At 42.5% G+C, this 20367-nt stretch overlaps 1 protein-coding gene across 3 annotated transcripts in view; it reads right to left on the bottom strand.

Annotated features, from left to right (window-relative positions):
* Positions 1-20367, bottom strand: part of PTDSS1 (phosphatidylserine synthase 1) — a 56365-nt gene that overhangs the window by 35207 nt on the left and 791 nt on the right. For 2 of the 3 annotated variants that reach the window (XM_039522872.1, XM_039522873.1), the window contains exons 2-3: positions 13408-13499; positions 5853-5897 (exon numbers count right to left, since the gene is read on the bottom strand). In XM_039522872.1, coding sequence (XP_039378806.1) covers positions 5853-5897; positions 13408-13499 — 137 coding nt within the window. Of the gene's footprint in view, positions 1-985; positions 1118-5852; positions 5898-13407; positions 13500-20367 lie in introns of those variants that run through there. The other variant, XM_039522874.1, reaches the window with a different exon arrangement.

Below are 20367 nucleotides of genomic sequence, written 5' to 3'. Positions count from 1 at the left end.
GTGCAGAGAGCTGCCCTTCCCTAGGGGATCTGTACAACATCAAGGATGGATGGATGGATGGATGGATGGATACCTATCTAGCTACTAGACGAGGTGTGGCCTACTGATTAGGAGCTGTGGTGAAATATGCGCTTCCCAACTGTGCATGAGACTCTACTTTGGAGTTGCAGTTAGGTACACCCCTCAGAGCCATCCTGCTCTGCATTTACTGAATAGCTGTGGCTGACTAGTCATGCCAAGGGAAGCAGAATCACACTAGAGCAGGATTTTTCCCTAATTACGCAGGCACACTCTCTCTCTAATAGTACAATAGAAGTTCTGGGTGTGTCAACCTTGAGACCATCCTTTTAAATTACAATTATTGTAACCCAAGACTGTACAGCAGAAGCCAGGTTATTCAAGCTTCTCAGTTAGCTGAATGCTCAAACTTGTTATAGCTAATCAGCAGTGACCCTTTAATGTCAACAGATGAGTCATCAGCTACTTTAAGAGGCTAGGTATTTTTAGCTACACAGAAAATCCCAACAGAGGCATCTTCAATATCTTTTTGAACAGACCTATTCTTCATATCAGACTCAATTCTATAAAAATATTTTCAAAATCTGCTTTATGCCCCATGAACCTCCAAATATTTTGAGGGGAATTTTGCACGTTTTTGCCACGTATTTCAGATAGTTTTAAGAAATAGAATTTCACTGAGTAATTCCTGCAGTGGAGGGAATTTTTCTGCCCTGCAATGTAAGTGAACACTGTGCTGATCAATTTATGTACTCTGGTTAAAAGTTTTGCAATTAGATACCACATTTAGATACCACACTGAGGGTCAAAAATACCTACATAGATAAAATTATGCTGACACACATGGCTCAATAGGACCCAAGTTGCTCCCCAATAATGTAAGTGTGAAACATGAGTGACTGTAGCATGGGTTCAACTGCACTCCCAGAAATGATAAAACCCAGGGTGCAAACCCAGGCAAACATACCCTTCTCTTGGCCTAGTGCACAGGGGAGGGCTGTTGGGTTTGAGAGCAAGCCTGCCCTGCATCTACTTCACAGTGGCAGCTCCTGTCCCACGGGTTTCGGCCCGACTGCCTGCTACAGGCATTGTAGCTGGTGTACAGAGTCGCAGCGCCACTCAGTTCTCTCCTGGCTGTAGATGCTGCAACACCCATGCACCATGTCACAACGTCAATCGATCGAATTTGGTCCAGCAGCCTCTCTGTCACAATGGAGGGGCAGCCAGGGCAACCCCAAGTGATGCTGCGACCCCATGCACAGGTTGCAATGACTGGAACAGAGAGCGGGGCCCAGCTCCATGGGACAGGAGCCACCCCTGTGGGTGAGCCCAGGGCAGGCCTGCTCTTTAGCCACATCCCAGCACCCCCCAGGACAGGATTAGGGTTGTGGTGCCAGGGTGGTCAGTGCTCCCTTGGCAGGTCAGTATAGTGCACCCATTGAATCAGGAAGCTACAACCACCCCTGATGTGAAAACAGCAGGAAATTCGTAGTCCACCACAACGGATTGTGAACTTCACATTCTACATACATAAATGTGACATATTACTTAATTAATGGAACACAGTTTTAAAGATTATGATGAGCCAGCAGTTCACTTCCAACATTGTATTATCTAGTTGTCTCATTTTTGTAATCTTGTAACTAAATGGGCAACTTTCAAAAGACATGTAACACTTTTGCTACATGTATTACAACGAAGATTCCCTGCTCTGATTTTTTGGACTTATTTCTCAGCAAATTAAGATACTTTTAGGAATAAAATGTTTAATAAAATCACAACATTTGAAAACTGCTTTTCTTGAAACATGAAAACATTTCTCTCTCTCTAAGCCTCCATGCTTCCAGAATTAATGTGCAGTGCCTGGGAGAGATCTTAAATGCATCAGCCCCCTCAACAAATGATTCATAAATCTGCAAAGATTTTAAATTCGGGGCTTCTTTCAATGTATATTAATAAAAACCTATTCTCAATTTTTCTGCTTCACTGGAGTTGATCATTTTAAGCAAAACTTGAAGCTCTAACTGTAAGACATTTTGGAATACTACAGGTCATCCCTCTATCTGTAGAAACAAAGCAGCGTCCCTCCACAGTCAGGTTAGAGTACAGGAGCAGTGTCTAATTAAAATATTTGTCAATGAATTAATGAAAAAAAATATACAAAACATCTTAGGAATAAAACAATTACAGAGACGGCAATTTTCTTAGGGAGGTTATTTAATAACTTGAAAATGTAATCTAACTCGATCTCCCAGGCTCCTGGCTCCACAGCAGTCCCAGAGAGCCTCCATGGATTTCAAGCTCCCAGATCCCTGACAGGGAGATCTATGAAAAGAGGCAGGGAAGTTTTGGAGTGAGTTGTAAGAAGCAATGTAAGAGGCTTCTAGGTTCAGCACATGTGATATCAAGATGGCCATCAATGGAACAGTGGAGGTGACTTGCAATGGATGTACCATGTTTTCGTTCCTGTTTGAAATCCCTTCTGTCTTCATGTGCATGAAGTGAGGGTTAGTGGCTGTGCTGAAGGAAAAGATTCTTGCATTGGAGGAGCAAGTAGAGACGTTACTGAGAATCAGAAAAGCTGAGAACTTCCTAGAGAGCCAGGTTCAGGAAACAGCAGTACCCCAGATTCAAGGAAGAATGGAGCTGGCCACAAATGAATCAGAGAGAGAGGAAGTCAGAGAGGAGGCCTGGCAGTTTGTAACCACTATAGGAAAGAGGTCACAGTGGCATTCTACATGGCTGGAGACAGATGAGGATGGGCAGGCTGTGGCCACCAAAGAGAAGAGGACTGTCAGGGATTCCATACATCCAGAAATTTCAAATCAATACCAGATGCTCAATGTGGAAACTTTGGAAGACACCTTTCAAGATCCAGCAGGTCCAAGGGAAGGGAGACATGTAAGGGACACACATGTGGATAGCCTAACATGTAAGAAAATCAAGTGTGCACGCAAAGAATTCTCCTATCATCCAAGGAAGACAGACGATCCTTGTTGGAGATTTAATCCTCAGAAGAATTGAAAGAACATTCTGCAAGGGACAAACAGACAACAGGATAGTGTGCTGCCTTCCCAGAGCCAAGACTGAATAGGCTTCTGAAGTTGACAGGTGAGGAAACATTGGTGATGGCTCAGATCGGCACTAATGGAACTGCATTGCAGGATATTTCACAGATATTAGATGACTTCAGGGAACTCAGAAATGCGCTGAAGAAGAAGAATGGCCAAGCAATCTTCTCTGAGATTCTTCTTGTTCCACGAGCTACATAATCCTGCGGCACTTCAGTTTGAGTGATATATGTGGGAGATCTCATGCTGCCAATACTAAAACATTTTGGAATTTCTAAACATTATGGATTACAATTTTCTACACAAAAAGTGTAGCAGCCAACATGGGGGAATTCTTTATTAAACCGTGTCCTAACAGATAACGGGAAACTGATGACAGAAGTAGAAATTAACAGTAGCTTAGGTACAAGTGATCATGACTCGATCAAATCTATAGTGTTCAAGCAGAATAAAGTCCAGACCAGTAATATTGGTGCTTTAATAGGGCCAATTTCACAAAGCTACAAACAATTATGAGCCAAATCAGCTGGGAGGAAGAATTTAATCAGAAAAGAGTGACTCATAATTGGGATTCATTTAAGAACACCTTACTAGATGCCCAAAAAACTGTAGACCCACAGCTGAGGAAGAAGGCCGTACTGGTTAAAAAAAATGACCTGGTTTAGAGGGGAAATGAAGGCAGCTATAAATATATAACAAATGGAAGAAGGGGAAGCTGATAGTAATTAATATAAATCAGAAGTTAGGAACTGTAGAAAATTGATAAGGGAAGCAAAGGGGCGCAGGGAGAAATATGGCCAGTACACTTAAGGACAACAATGATTTTTTAAAATGTATCAGGAATAAAAAGAATCTTGACAATAATATTCACACACTACTAGATAGAAGTGGTAGACTTATCAATAGTAATACAAAAAGGCAGAAGTGTTCAATAAATATTTCTGCTGTGTATTTGGGGAAAACAGATGATATACTCTCATCATATGGTGAGAACACTCTTTCCATTCTACTAGTACCTCTGGAGGATGTTAAACAGAAGCAATAAAAGTTAGATATTTTAAAATCAGCAGGTTCAGATAACTTGCATCCAAGAGTTTTAAAAGAGCTGCTGAGTTGTTCGCTGGACCATTAATGTTGATTTTCAGTAAGTCTTGAAGCACTGGAGAAGTTACAAAAGACTGGAAGAAAGCTAAGGTTGTGCCAATTTTTAAAAAGGGTAAACGGGATGATTCACATAATTATAGGCCTGTCAGCCTGCCTTCGATCCTTTCAAGATAATGGAGCGGCTGATATGGGACTCAATTAATAAAGAATTAAAAGAGGGTAATGTAATTAATGTTTATGGAAAACAGATCCTATTAAACAAACTTGGTATTTTTTTTTTATGAGCTTACAAGTTCGGTTGATAAAAGTAATAGTGTTGACATACTATACTTAAGACTTCTCTAAGGCTTTTGATTTGGTACCATGCAACATTTTGATTAAGAAACTAGAAAGATATAAAATTAACATGGCACACATTACATGGATTAAAAACTTGCTAATGACAGATCTCAAAGCATAACTGTAAATGCGGAATTGTCATTGAGCAGGTCTGTTTCCATCATGGTGCTGCAGGGACTGGTTCTCCGCCCTAAGGTATTTATCATTTTTATAAATCACCTGGAAGAAAACTTAAAATCATCACTGACAAAGATGGCAGATGACACAAAAATAGCGGGGAGTGGTAAACAATGAAGAGGATAGGTCACTGATTCTGAATGATCTGGATTGCCTGAATAACTGGGCCAAGCAAACAATATGCATTTTAATTCAGCTAAATGTAATTGTGTACATTTGGAACAAAGAATGTAGGCCATACTTACAGGATGGGGGACTCTATCTAGGTAAGCAGTGACTAAAAAAAGATTTGAGGGTCATGGTAGACAATGAACTGAACATGAGCTCCCAGTGTGATGCTGTGGCCAAGACAACTAATGTGATCCTGGGATGCATAAACAGAGTAATCTTGAATAGGAGCAGAGAGGTTATTTGACCTCTGTATTTTGCATTGGTTCAACCACTGCTGGAATACTGTGTCCAGTTCTGGTGCCCATAATTCCAGAAGGATGTTGATCAATTGGAGAGGGTTCAGAGAAGAGCCATGAGTATGAGTAAAGAATTAGAAAACATGCCTTATAATGAGAGACTCAAGGAGTTCAATCTCTTCAGCTTATGGTTAAGGGGTAACTTGATTACAGTGTGTACATACCTATGTGGGGAACAAATATTTAGTAATGGGCCCTTCAATCTAGCAAAGAAAGGCATAACATGATCCAGCGGCTGGAAGCTGAAGTTAGACAAATTCAGACAGGAAACAAGGGGTACATTTCTAACAATGAGGATAATTAACCATTGCAACAATTTACCAAGGGCCATGGTGGATTTGCCATCACTGACAATTTGGATATTAGATGTTTTTCTAAAAGATATGCTCTAGGAATTATTCTGGGAAAGTTCTATAGCGTGTGTTATACAGGAATCTCAGACTAGATGTTCACAATGTAAGGCCCTGGAATATATGAACCCTGGCAGGGCAGAGCTCTCCGGGAGCTGCAGATCATACAAGCACTGGATCTATGGCAGACAGCATGGCAGGGCCCATAAATGTGATTTGGTGCAAGGTAACTGAACCCTATTGGTTTTCTTGAAAAATCTCAGGTTCAACCGACCAGCATTTTCTGACGAAACTAGATAAGATAAAAATAAAAATTTAAAACTTACCAAAAACCATCCGCCATATCGCTGGATGTGGGCGAGTAAAAGGCCCTGTGGAGAGTAATGTTTGTTAGATGACAGTGAATTTATTACAAAGAGTAAAACTACAGCATATTATTAAGACTTGGTTCCGGGAGATAGCAAAAGTTAACATGCAAAGATCAGTTTTCCTTCAAGCTTTACAATGTACTTGAAGGTTTTGCCTAGAGAGCCTCTGCTGTATTTAAATAAAACAAGTTCATTAGTAATTGACTCTAGGATTTGAAGGTTTTTTGATCATTACTGGGACATGGAAGAAATATGCAACTACTTTTCATTGGCATTCTTTCCCCGGCGGCAAGAAGATGGCATGTATTTTGGATGCATGTATGCTGAGGTGCCAGCTGTTGGTATTTCTAAAAGGCTGATCTTGATCTGTTTTCTAGATTACATCTGTTTTATGTTTTTTTACAGTTGCAGGCACATTTCATTTTGGGAATGAAAAAGTTATCAAGTACAAGTTTCTGCGGGTTAGCAATGAAACTGGGGGCACTGACTCCCAAAAACATTATCAGGCAGGCCACCTAAAACTTCTAACGGACTTAATATCAGATATCACAAAGAATATCAGGCGTCTTACACACAGAGGTTGGATTTGTGTGAAAAAATCAGCTCTTCTGTCTACAAAATTGAAATTGATACCTTTAAAGACACCATTAAGATCAAACACAAATCCTGATTAAACACATAGCTCAAAAGGGCTTAACTTCAAGATATTTTCTCAAGAGCCTGGACTCCTGAGGATGAGTGTCCTCTTATTACGGCTTCTGTTTTAGATTTATTTATTTTGCCAGAGATTAGAATGATTTCCTTTATTAAATTAAAACGCCAAACTAGTGCAAAAAGAGAAGTGGAGGTAAGGGCCATCTTTGTCTGGTAGAGCTGAAAAGTTTCTAAATATAATCATTCTTCTAGACTGCAGGAAGAGGCTGAAAACATAGATCTTTAATACACATTATGAATTGCTCTTTGAATCCCATATGCAAATAACTATGCCTATTTCACCCTGCAAGGGTTTTTTTCTAAATCCATAATTGAACGACAGTCACATGCAGATCAGACATGCATCCGACGAAGTGGGTATTCACCCACGAAAGCTCATGCTCCTAAACATCTGTTAGTCTATAAGGTGCCACAGGATTCTTTGCTGCTTTTACAGATCCAGACTAACACCGCTACCCCTCTGATACTTGACACCATGCAGATCTTGTGGTTTGGGTGATCACATTATGCAACCTCCTTCACATATCCAAATTTGTTCTTCCCTATAGTTAATCGGTTTGGTCTGTGTGTGATACATAATTCATTTATGGGGGTAGGGAGATTAGTGATTACCTTGATGAGATTTTATAGAATGTAGCTATGAGACAGGCACACTGAGTTAAACCCTTGCCTTTTTTTGTCAACAGCATGATAGTGGTTGATGTTAATTTGGAGGAAATTATTTTGAAATTACGATTTGTGTGACTAATCCCTGAATTTGTAAGGAGTTATTTATTTGCTCCACAAAGATTTTGGAAAAAAATCTACCCAAAACTAATTATGAGCCATGAATCCGAGTTTTCAAAGAGATTTAATACAGTTAACAGTCATTTAATCTCCACCTTCCTAGCATCCTGATCTTTCTGTTATCTAAGCATACTTAAAAATACTTCGTTCCATCCATAATTTTTCAATAAATACATTAAGACTATAACTCCCATCAGGAAACTCACATCAACAACTTTTTTTTTTAAGTGCTAGTTCAAAAATTATTATTATGGGGAAGTTCTATGGGATGTATTATACAGGAGGTCAGACCAGATGCTCACAGTGGTCTCTTTTCACCTTGGAATTTATGAAGCTGGATTTTGGCTGGCTTTTACATCTGATGAGAGGAGACATGATCTCTAATTTATCCCCTCTGCCCCCTCAGATACTCTTGTGTGATCCTTCAAGATTAAATAATCATTTGCTGTTGAAGACAGAGCTGATCACCAGGAGTTCACACAAGCTCTCTTTTGTGCCAAAACAGCCTCATCTAGAATGCACTAATTCATATTGTGCCAATGTGCACTCCAAAATAAAACTTTCATGGCAATTTTGATATGGGTATTCAGTAAACCAGGAATTCAGTTTCTTGCACATAAGACTCAATCATAAGACAAAGCTCTAGAGTGTCCTTTTAAAATGTTCTTCTTTAAAGTTGCAAATCTGTCCCGATTGAAACTATTGCTGAACAGAGGCAGCATGGGAATATCTGAAATGGGGGGAAGCAAAACTGACCAACAAATGTATGGTTATAGCTAGTCTACAGCAGCAAACAAAGATCACAATATACGTAACTCAAAACAGGATAACACTTCTCCCGAAGGGTCTCCAGTGTAACCAAAGCGTTATTCTTTTCAACTCCCATCATTAGTAGAACATGGCAATACAAATATTTTGATTTACTTCACAACCACACTTACAATCATTGAAAAATTCTTTCAAGTTTCATTTTCTTAGAGGGTGGAGATGAAGTAGAGCAACTCTACTGTTGTACATCCGTAACAGTAAAGGTTAGATTTAGGTTCTAGTCCTGGCTCTGCCACTAGCCTTTTACATGACCTTCAGCAAGTCACTTTCCCTCTCGGACAGGAGCGTAGCTAGGGGGAGAGCAGGGGGGAGTGGCCGCTCCCCCATTGACCATATTCTCCAAAAGTGGCGCCTTAGGCACCGACTCCCTGGATGCTCCGGGGCTGGAGCACCCACGGGGAAAAATTGGTGGGTGCTGAGCACCAACCAGCAACCCAGCTCCCCGCCCAGTTCACCTCCGCCTCCTCCCCTGAGCATGTTACCGCATTCTGCTTCTCCCCCTGGCTCCCAGCACTTGCTCCACAAAATAGCTGATTCACGGCAAGCCTCGGAGGGAGGGGGGAGGAGAGGGAATGTAGCGCTGGGGAAGAGGCAGGGCCAGGGCGGGGATTTGGGGAGGGGTCTAATAGGGGCAGGGAGGGGTGGAGTCGGGCAGGGCGGGGATTTGGGAAGGGGTCCAATGAGGGCAGGGAGGGGGCAGGGCCAGGGTGGGGCAGGTGGAAACAAAACAGGGATCTGGTAGGAAAAAACAGATTTTTTCCAAACGAAAGCTACAAGAAATTAACAAACAAAAAAACACAATGAAAAATGTGGTCTCCACCCCTGCAAGTGCTTTAGAAGCATCATATCAAGTTGCATACCACATTTCCAAGAATAAAAAGCCTTACACAACTGAGGAAAAACTGGTTCTCTCAGCTGCAACTGACATTTGCAGGACGATGCTTGGTGACAGTGCAGCAGAGAAGTTAAAAATGATCCTGGTGTCAGACAACAGTTAGCCACCAAATCTCTGACATGTCAGAAAATATCAAGACACAGCTGATCTCTTGATTGCAGTCCAGTTTATTTGCAATCAGGTTAGAAGAAACATACCCCATACAAAAGCTCATGATTTATATTAGTGTCTTTGGATTTTCAAGGTGTTCAGCAAGGGGATTTGTGTTCACTCCTTCATTTCAGGCCCAATCCAACATTCTCCGTGCACTCAGAACTCCCATACATTTCAACAGGAGTCTTGGTTCCACAAAAAGCACAGGATCAGGCCCATGATTTTCTTCTCAAGATGGAAGCCAAGAGAATTTGATTTTCTCATATTATTACAAACTGAGAAAAATTCTTAAAACTAGCAGAGGCAGCTAAAAAGTACAACATAAAAATATCCTGAGACTCCATATAGTCTGGACACTGAAATGCAGAAATATGACTTGACATGCAAAACAACCACAAGTGGCAAATGACTTTTGGATTATATCTCATCTGATCCCTTCTTGTTCCACTCATTCAGGTCACCTTTATGGAAGGGGGCCTATACGGTCTGGAAAAAACCCTTCTGGTATTAGGAAGGTAGCTCCTGGAGACTCCAGCTATATGAGGGCCCATTATGCTAGTAAGAGACAGTCCCCTCACTCCAAACAGACAGAGGATGGAGTATTATCCCCATTTTATAGACAGGGAACTGAGGCCCAGAGAAATTAAGTGACTCATCCAAGGTTCCCCCAGGGACACTGTGGCAGAGGCAGGAACTGACCCTACATCTCCCAAGACCCAGTCTGTTGCCTTATCTAGAAGCCCATCCCCTAAGCTGAAGATGCCCCCTAAAGAATGGGAAATGCTCCAGAGCTCATGTCTGCACCCCATGCTTTCCAAGATGGCAGCTGAGTTTTCTCTAGCAGCGGCAGGATTGGCTGCTTTAAATGCTATATTTACAATACACCCCCCTCCCCCGCTGCAGAGACTGTACCCTGGACCTGTAGCCCCACAAGTACTAACCCCCTTGAGCCAAGGGAACTACCTCATCGGCTGTAAGAGGAACCAGCCACTAGGGGGCACTGCACTCCCGCAGCCTACCCAATGGTTACACCCATAGATGAGTGAATCTGATTCCCTCCCCCTTCACTAAAAATACATCGAGGATCAGCCCCCTCCCCCACGCCGGCACAGAAGATGGCCTGGTCCCCACTGAATCCCTCACACATATCATGCAGTCCCCATGCATATCTGGGTTCGTGGGGTACTCCCCAGCATCCCTCACCACAAGTTCTTTTATGCACAATGTAGGCTCCAGCAATAAAACCCAAACACCTAATCCAAGCTCTCAGGCATCTCTTTTGCCTCTCTGCACCAAGCCTTCAGCCACTTGGAATTGCTCACTGCCTTCCTGAATCGGTTTGTAGTTGATATTCTGCGCATGTCACTGGTAATACCTTTGTCTGATCTTTTGAAGACATTTTGCTGCAGAAAATGGAACTTGGGAGGTTGTGGGTTGTTGGTTTTTTTTGTTTATTCTTTTTTTGACTGAATGGTGCACTGGAGAGAGGTGATGGATTGATGGCTCCGGTACCTAGAGTCACCTCTGGTTCCTGTAGAACAGGAGAGCAGCAGGGCCAGCCAGCCAGCCAGCCCCTACCCATGATTCCCCAGTGATGGGCTTCTGTAGATAAATCTCTGATAATTTTCATCTGACTTTACATTGTGCCTCTTCATATAACCTTGTAGTGGGTCTACCCACGTATGACCTCTGTTTTCATGAAACTTTGTATCAAAGCCTCATATAGAAACCTTGTACTGATGAGCCTTGGTATATGAAAACTCTGTATCAAAGCCTCATGTAGAAACTTTGCATTGCCCTTGGTATAATGTTATAGCCCTCAAGGATAGAATAAGATAGAAGAAAAATGTCTCTTTGCTAAGAATAGACTAAGATTTTCCCCCACCCCTTAATTGCCCTGTTGAATGAATGCGGTGTGAATGAGGAAGGTGTGAAAGGCAAGCACCTCCAGACAACTGCAACAGTTGGAGAGGAGATGGAAGTCAGACCCAAAGACAATAAAACTTGTCAAGTGGGCTCAAGTACTTGTAAAACAATATCATTCTTGTGTTTTTATTTTAAGTACAAAATTAATACGTATAGCGAATTTAAAAGTATGTAATTAGTAATATGATATGTTGGGTGGTGCCTTTTTTATGTGCTCACTCCCCTTGATGTTAGAACCTGGCTACGCCACTGTTCTCAGAGCCTCAGTTTTCCCATCTATAAAGTGTGGATAATGATCCTGACCTCCCCTTTGCAAAGCACTTTGAGATTTACTGATGTAAAGCACTGTAGAAGAGCCAGGTATTATTAATTATTATTATTAAGAGATTTAATCCCCAAATATGCTGAAAAAGCTGACATTTCCATTTTCAAGGGACTATGGCTCTCTAGCAAGACCATGCAAAAGATAAATAACCTGTATTTTGTTGGTATTTCAGCTCAATGCTATTACAACTAATTTATACAGTTGCTTAATTTAATGCAATGTAAAGACAGTGAATAAAATCGATCTAAATCTAAAAAAAAACAGTTGCTAACCTTTTGTAACTATTGTTCTTCGAGATGTGTTGCTCATGCCCATTCCATGTTAGGTGAATGTGCTTGTCACATGCATCGGTGCCGGAAGTTTTTCCTCAGTGGTATCTGTAGGGGACTACGTCTGGTGCCCTCTGGAGTGACGCACATATGCGCCGATATAAGGGGCCGCCCTCCACCATCCCTCAGTTCTTTCTTGCCGGAACTCCGAAAGTGGGGAAGGAGGCTCCAAATAGAAAGCTATGGTGTGCCTGACATCTAGAGTATGAAGCAGCAAAGAATCCTGTGGCACCTTATAGACTAACAGACGTTTTGCAGCATGAGCTTTCGTGGGTGAATACCCACTTCTTCGGATGCACGCAGTGGAAATTTCCAGGGGCAGGTGTATATATAAGCAAGCAAGAAGCAAGCTAGAGATAATGAGGTTAGATCAATCAGGGAGGATGAGGCCCTGTTCCAGCAGCTGAGGTGTGAAAACCAAGGGAGGAGAAACTGATTCTGTAATTGGCAAGCCATTCACAGTCTTTATTTAGTCCTGAGCTGATGGTGTTAAATTTGCAGATGAACTGGAGCTCAGCAGTTTCTCTTTGAAGTCTGGTCCTAAAGTTCTTTTGCTGTAGGATGGCCACCTTAAAATCTGCTATTGTGTGGCCAGGGAGGTTGAAGTGTTCTCCTACAAGTTTTTGTATATTGCCATTCCTAATGTCTGATTTGTGTCCATTTATCCTTTTCCTTAGAGACTGTCCAGTTTGGCCGATGTACATAGCAGAGGGGCATTGCTGGCATATGATGGCATACATTACATTGGTGGACGTGCAGGTGAATGAACCGGTGATGGTGTGGCTGATCTGGTTAGGTCCTGTGATGATGTTGCTGGTGTAGATATGTGGGCAGAGTTGGCATCGAGGTTTGTTGCATGGGTTGGTATGAAAGCGTCTCTCCTCATTGATCTTGTGAAGTTTCAGATAGAACACGGGAAGGAAGATATCCTGGTTGATTAGAGGAGCGTGCAAAGTCTAATGTCTCTCTCTCTCGGTCCAGAGCTTGAATCCCTTACAAATGCGGCACTTTTTGTGGATATGGGACTCACCCAGATACTTCAAACAGCTTAGGGGTGGATCACTAATTAGCATGGGCTCCTTAAAGCAATCACATGACTTACAGCCCGGGGAACAAGGCATGCCCCATCCCTGGTCTAACTCCCTCAGGGGACTATTCGCTAAGGTCTACTAGCTATTAAGAACTGTAATCTAACTACTAACTAACAACTATTTACACAAAAGTTCAAAGAACCACTGAATAGAAACCGCTTGCTAGAACAAGGGGAGCGTTCCAGCACCGACATTGGCAATAAGAAGGAACTGGGCTGGGGTAGAAGGTTTATACCGGAGCATATGCGCGCCACTCCAGAGGGCAACAGAACTGGTCCCCAATGGATACCACTGAGGAAAAACTTCCGGCACTGGTGCATGTGGTGAGCACACTCACCTAACATAGAATGGACATGAGCAATCACTTGAAGAAGCAGCAAGCAATCCTTTCCATCTCAAAAAGTAAATGGCAACAAGTGAAAAGAAATATGCATGTGAAATAAAGATAAAGCATCAATATACTTACCATTTGGAAAAGCTAAAACACTAATGATTAGAAAGAAGAAAACCACAGAGAGGATACCCTTCCAAATATTATCTTCTGGAACAGAATCATTCCTGAAAAGACAGACATCAAGTTAGTAACATGACTTTTTTGAGGACAATGACAAAAGGCATTCTAGATATCAGGTTAATGAAATACATTTGGAAATAAGCATTGAAAATCAGTGGTGGTTCACAACCAATAAGAGTTGCTAACTTAGTAATGGTTTCACTTGACACCCTTGCACATCCATTTATACAAGAACAAAGCTAAACATAAAATCAATATACACATGCCAGGAGCACAGCTTCTAGCCATTGTCAGAACTGACTGCAAAGTTAAAATAATAAGACTTAAATTATTCCTCTTCTTTTGGAGAAAGGTTGTTGTTATATTATAGCCAAATGATAGACGTAAGCATCCAGTGTGAATATCTTGACAGGAAATCCTGGCAAGCCTGATTTAGCTGTTTTTCCTTCTCAGATAGCTAAGAGTACCATCTAGTTTACATGGGAGATCCAGCCATTTCAGAATAGATCTGGCTTTTGCAAACAAGTTCTCTCTTCTTCAGTCCGTTCTAGGCAGGGCCGGCTCTATGTATTTTGCCGCCCCAAGCACAGCAGTCGGGCAGCCTTTGGCGGCATGCCTGCGGGAAGTCTGCCGGTTCTGCGCCTTCGGCGTACCTGATCTTGCTGCAGGAACGGTGGACCTCCCACAGGCGTGCTGCCAAAGGCTGCCTGATTGCCGCCCTCACAGGGACTGGCAGGCTGCCCCCCTACGGCTTGCCGCCCGAGGCACGCGCTTGGTGCGCTGGTGCCTGGAGCCACTCCTGGTTCTAGGAGCCTTAAATAACAACATCAGTAAGTGTAACCATTAATTATTAAAAGCAGCAAAGAGTCCTGTGGCACCTTATAGACTAACAGACGTATTGGAGCATGAGCTTTCATGGGTGAATACCTACTTCGTCGGATGTATCCGACGAAGTGGGTATTCACCCACGAAAGCTCATGCTCCAATATGTCTGTTAGTCTATAAGGATGCCCCAGGACTCTTTGCTGCTTTTACAGATCCAGACTAGCATGACTACCCTGCTGATACATTACATATTAGTAACTCAAATACAAGCATAGTTGATATAGCACATCTTAATTATTACTATTAAGATTAAAATCTTATTGCTTATAACTAAATATTTTAATGTACTCATCATGAACTTATCTAGATACCAATATACAATGCACACTAATATATTCCATTATTTCTTCCTTCCCTTTTAGCGTCAAATTTTCTTTCCAGTTTTACAATGGACTAAGCTGTGCATGGTGAAGTAAGGGTATCTTATTTCAGGATGGTTCAAAAATGAATCTGCAGCAGCAGAATTTGCCCCACAATAATTGCCAGGATGGGATCAGTGAGGAAATAGTACTGTATGTTAGACTTTGCACTAACATTTAGCCTCAGATGCATGATTATAAATGTGGGCTGAGCCGCCCCTGGTGGGGGTGTGGAGCCCAGGGTGGAAGTGATGGATTCGTCTCTTCTGGGACCGACTGTGCCAGCCAATCGCACCAGCTTGCTGGGCCCCCCAAAGCACGGGGCCTGAAGCAGTCGCCCCGATTCGCCCTGTCCAAGGGGCGGCTCTGAATGTGTGACATATAATTTTCCCCTCTTCCAAAGTGCTGCATAATCTCCTATTTAGATTGTAAGCTCTTTGGGACAGGAACAACTTTTTTTGTTTTGTGTTTCTACAGCCCTTAGCATATTAGAGTCCTGATCTATGACAACAGCTCCTAAGTACTATGGTAATACAAATAAAGAATAATAATATATTACACCGCAACAGAGTGCCATGGCAGCCTTTCCTACCCGTGAAACTTCTAAGCCCTGGATAGGTCAGGTCTGCCATGGGAAGGCTGCTGCCATGGGAAGCTCCCATACGGCACATGAATAGGGACCTACCAAATTCATGACTGTGAAAAACACGTCACAGACTGTGAAATCAGATATCCCCCATGAAATCTAGCTAATGGAAGGGCAGGGCTGGGGGCGCCCCAGCTGGGGGCTCCTACTGTTCAACAGGCTCCAGCTGCTGGGGTGGGGTGGGACAGGACTTCCTCTTCCCCTGCATAGCTGCTCTCAGGGGGAGATCAGACGCATCTCTCGGTACCTCCCCTGACTGGTAGAATGTTTTCCATAAAAATAAAAGCCACTGAATGATTTAATAATCAAGTAAAATTGCTGCATAATTCAATGCAACCTAGCCACATACGTTAGAGAAGGGTGGACTAAGTCACTTAAGTTAAGCCTAAAGTGGCAGCAAATATATTTGGCTTTGTACAGATCAAGATTTCTGAGCCTTATAGAGCATTTTTTTTTTTGGTCACTACATGAACAGATCAGATTCTTCCCCCCACCCCAAGACCCTGACGATTGTGTTAATCTTTAACAACTTTCTCTCCGTACATCTTCTTTACTTACTGCCTACTAGATAGTCAAAGCCTTAATTAAGAAAGCCAAAAGTTACTGCTTTAGTTAGTTCATTTGGGGATTAATACAGTGACACTTTTTAAAAGGATGTTTATCCTGTCCTCTTGCCAGAGGCAGGTAAGAAAAAGTGTAAGTCATAGCTTAGTTACTGCTTCTAAGCTAGAAGATAGACTACAGTGTTTGTTTGGAAGATGTGTTGCTGGGAATCCCGAGAGGAAGGTGCAGGCCCAGGGAAACAAAATGACTGTCACAACAAACCATAATTAAGAAAATGTACTCGAGGGGCTGTGCCAAAAAAATAAAAATTCTACACACAATATTTTAAAATTCTGAAAATTGTATTTTCAATAAATAAATGTGGAGGCTCCAGCATGGTAGTGAGGAGCAAAGGCCACTGGCTGCACGGAGGTGGGAGATCACCCTAAACCCCCCCCCCCCATCCCAGCAGGGACTTGGCAGTTGCACTGTGTCAGGGTTGGGAACAAGGGCCAGGCCTGCCCAGAAACACCATGTGACCCTGCCCCTCTGTGCCAGGCACACCAGGTTTGGGCAGGCAGGCTCAGCCCAGCAGGATCCAAGTGTGAAGGGCCTTAGTGTGGGGGGACAGGGTTCTGTGTGGGGCAATCTGGGTGTGGGAGGATCTGGATGAACAGGGGCTCATTGTGGGGGGTTATGGGTACAGGGGCAATGGGACTCTGCAGGGGGGTCCCGGTGAAGGTGGTTGGGGCTCAGCGGGGGGTGGGGTGGGGGGCTGAATGCAGGGGGGAGGGGTGTCCAGGTGTTGAGGGAGTGGGGGTTGGTCAGTGAGGGTCCAGGTCCAGCTGGCTGGGGCTCAGTGGGGTGGGGGTCTGGGTGCAGCTGTAACCGCACACGAAACCAAATCCGAAGCCAAGAGGTAGGATGGCCCAGTCATGTTGGCTTAATCAGCACAGTTCCAGTTTTTTTATGGGATGGGAATGCACAGACCTGCATTCTATTCCGGCTTTAATAAAACACAGCCTGTCACCTCCATTAATTGCTGCTGTGTGGACTTCACAAAGGAGTGCCCCCACCAGCCACCCCTCAGTTGCCGTTTGCCCCCTTGTTGATTGCCTCTCAGCTAAAAGAAAGCCAGACTCTCCTCCCCAGAGGAGGAAAGGGAAACAGGAATTGGAATCCCAGCCACAGCAAGAGATTTGGAGGTGGGAAGCCAGAGACCAGCTTATCCAATAGGAAAAACAAGGCAGGTGCAGCAGTTGCCCTGAATATTTAGGTGACAGATACATTTAAAAAGCCTAAAATAGGTACCTAAACACACATTCAAATTGACTTTGTTGGCTTCTCCACATGGAAGCAACCCTTCTCTGAAGTCTAGCTCCACACCAGTCTGCCAACTTCAGGACTGTGACCTCTGTCTCCTGAGATCCAAATGAAGAACCACTACCAGGTTCCCAAAACTAAGGATGGATCTGGCTGCTGCATCCAACAGAAGATCTTTTCCCAGGTTCACCTGAGATCCTTACACGTCTGGCATAGAAGGAACTCAGGACGAGACAAGAAAGAGGCTTTCCAGGGCTGAGTTAGCCCACCCTGGTCTGACATTCCTTAAAAATAAACTTGTACTAATAATTACACTACTAAGTGTATAAGACAACATGCCGGAATTTTGGGTTACCTGCCTGCATTGCACATGTGACTCTGTCATGGGTGGGTAGTAAGTGACTGCCAAAGGAAAGCAGCGCTGAGTCATTTATGTTTAGGTCTAGGAAAATTGGGACTCTCAGAAGAGATATTCCAAAGGGGCAGAGGAGTGATTGGGACTGGATGGCCCACGCATGGGAAATGAGAACATGGCGGGTAGAGGCTCAAACACCATGATGAGGAGAACAGGGAAGACAGACAGTGGGGAATGTAACTGGAAACACATGACAAAATACTCTTTTCTTCTCTACGCCTTTTCAAACAACTAGCCACATGTGTTGGGTATTGCCCCAGCAATGGAAGAAGAGCTGGCATGTTCGTATTACTCAGATTGAGGAAGTTTTCATGGCAGTTGGTAGTGACAAGTGAGGAGAAAATGAAGGAAAACATAATGAGAGCTGCCATCCCCCACCCTTTGAGAAAAAGAGAGAGAGAGAGAGAAACAAGGAGAGATTAAGAGATGTCAACAGGCAGTTGAAATGAACTGGAAATTAAAGGGAGCAGAAGAAAAAAAAGGGGGGGAGACGGACAAAAGAGGAAGATACCAGAGCTAGGAAAAAAGTGACAGCAGAGAAAGAAAAAAAAAAGAAAAAGAAAACTAACAAGTCTATCCAAAAGCAAGTATCTGAGCACCTAGTTAATGTTCTGTGTCTTGAGGACGGTAGATCTGAACTCCAGCCCAACCCACCTTTATTTGGTAAAACATAAGGACTAGTCAGGGGTTGGCAACCTTCCAGAAGTGCTGTGCCAAGTCTTCATTTATTCACTCTAATTTAAGGTTTCGCATGCCAGTAATGCTTTTAACATTTTTAGAAGGTCTCTTTCGATAAGTCTCTAATATATAACTAAACAATTGTTGTGTGTAAAGTAAATATGGTTTTTAAAATGTTTAAGAAGCTTCATTTAAAATTAAATTAAAATGCAGAGCCCCCTGGACTGGTGGCCAGGACCCAGGCAGTATGAGTGCCACTGAAAATCAGCTCATGTGCCTCCTTTGGCACACGTGCCATAGGTTGCCTACCCTGGACTAGGCATTTCTTTTTTCCCCCTGGGTGAATCATCAATCCCAAGGACCCAGTCTTCCAAGATACGCTCAGCATCTCACAGCATTGTGCCCTAATAGAATAACCAGTTGACTTTGTCCAGGGATAAATAGTTTTAGGCACTAATACAGAACTATTTATGCAACAGAATACGGAGATACAGGGTCATAGCTAAGAAAGGGGTCTCTGGGCCATCCTACCCAAGTTACAAATGACAGTAAATGTTGATACTTGATGAGGACAAGGGATGCACTTTATCAAATGCATCTTGTTGAGTGCCACACAGTAGTAATAGGAAAGGGATGCATTTTGTTGGGAGTTTCTAATTAGATTTTTGATTTTCCTCTCTCACAAACACACATTTCCTCTCACACACACAAACAAACCCTTCCCAGTTTTACAAGATATATTTTGTTACCTTTGTAATTTAACGATTAGCTACATTTATATTCTCAAAATCAAAGCTATCAAATTACATTTTTTTTTATTTTATCAGCCCTAAGAAAAGTAGTGGCTCTCTCCTCTGTAAATCTCTGTTGCTGTTCAATCAGTAATAAAAAAAGTCTAGCTGTAATCTGTGACCATATACATATAATGTCACCATGATCAACAAGTAAACAGTAAACATTAGTTCAAATCCTGCAAGGCTTACTTTGGCAAACCACCCACTGAAATTAGTGTGTTTTGACTAAGGACTGCAGGGTTGCATCTATAGTAAAGAGAATTCACAAACTCCTGCTCAGGAAATACAGGTTTCTAGCAATCACCAAGCCAAAGGAGAATCATGAATACATGAGCAAGAGTGTGACCCTATTCAGGAGAAGACATTGGAGCATAGGTATATGCACATATATACTGACCCCATTTCTGCATGGACCTCTGCATGAGTGGACCGCTACTGATTACAAATAAGACCCCAATCCTGCAAACATTTATGCATATGCTTAGCTTTACTTCTGTGAATAGGCCCAGTGACTTCAGTGGGACTACTCACAGAAGTAATGTTAGCACCTGAATAAGTGTTTGCAGGATCAGGGCGTAAGCCATCACATTACCAGTGGTGTCTCTGTAGAAGAAAAAATTTACAAAAATGACTGCATAAAACAATAGTGTTCAATAAGCAAAAGATGTGATGCTATACAAGAACTGGTGTAGTTGATAACTTTTTTATTTAATAAAAATAAGTCCCAGATAACTGCTTGAGAACTATGTTCACTTCAACGAAGACTTCAACTGATGGTTTACAAAAACATGGTAGGAAACTAAATAACACTGAATAAAATCACAGCATTAGACTTTATGGTACTGAGAGCAAGCTTTGTTGTTTGTTTGTTTAAAAAAAAAGATATGAATCATTTCTAGTACCTGATACTCTATATGTTGCTAGACATATAATACTTTTTAAGATACGTTGTAATTTGGATTAAGCTCATTGAAAAATGCCAAAACAAAGTCTTACTTGATACTACTACTAGACCAAATTTTGATGCCACAGCTATGGTTTGATAAGATCTGTTACAGCTCACTTTCACTAATCCTGAAGAAATTTACCAGTGAGTATGGTAATGAAACAAACAAACCCACCTTCCCTCCACTGTACACTACCTTCTCCATCAAGAAATAGGAAAAAGAAACATACAACAAACTTCTGTCAGCACTATCTTCTGTCATGATAAAAGGGACTAGTATCACTAACACAAGAGATGCCTTGTCTTTATCTACAGTATCAGCA

Source organism: Mauremys reevesii, linkage group 2, assembly GCF_016161935.1.
Source record: "Mauremys reevesii isolate NIE-2019 linkage group 2, ASM1616193v1, whole genome shotgun sequence".
Lineage (NCBI taxonomy): Eukaryota > Metazoa > Chordata > Testudines > Geoemydidae > Mauremys > Mauremys reevesii.
The sequence above is the reverse complement of the archived record's forward strand: the minus strand, read 5'-3'. Positions and strand labels throughout refer to the sequence as shown.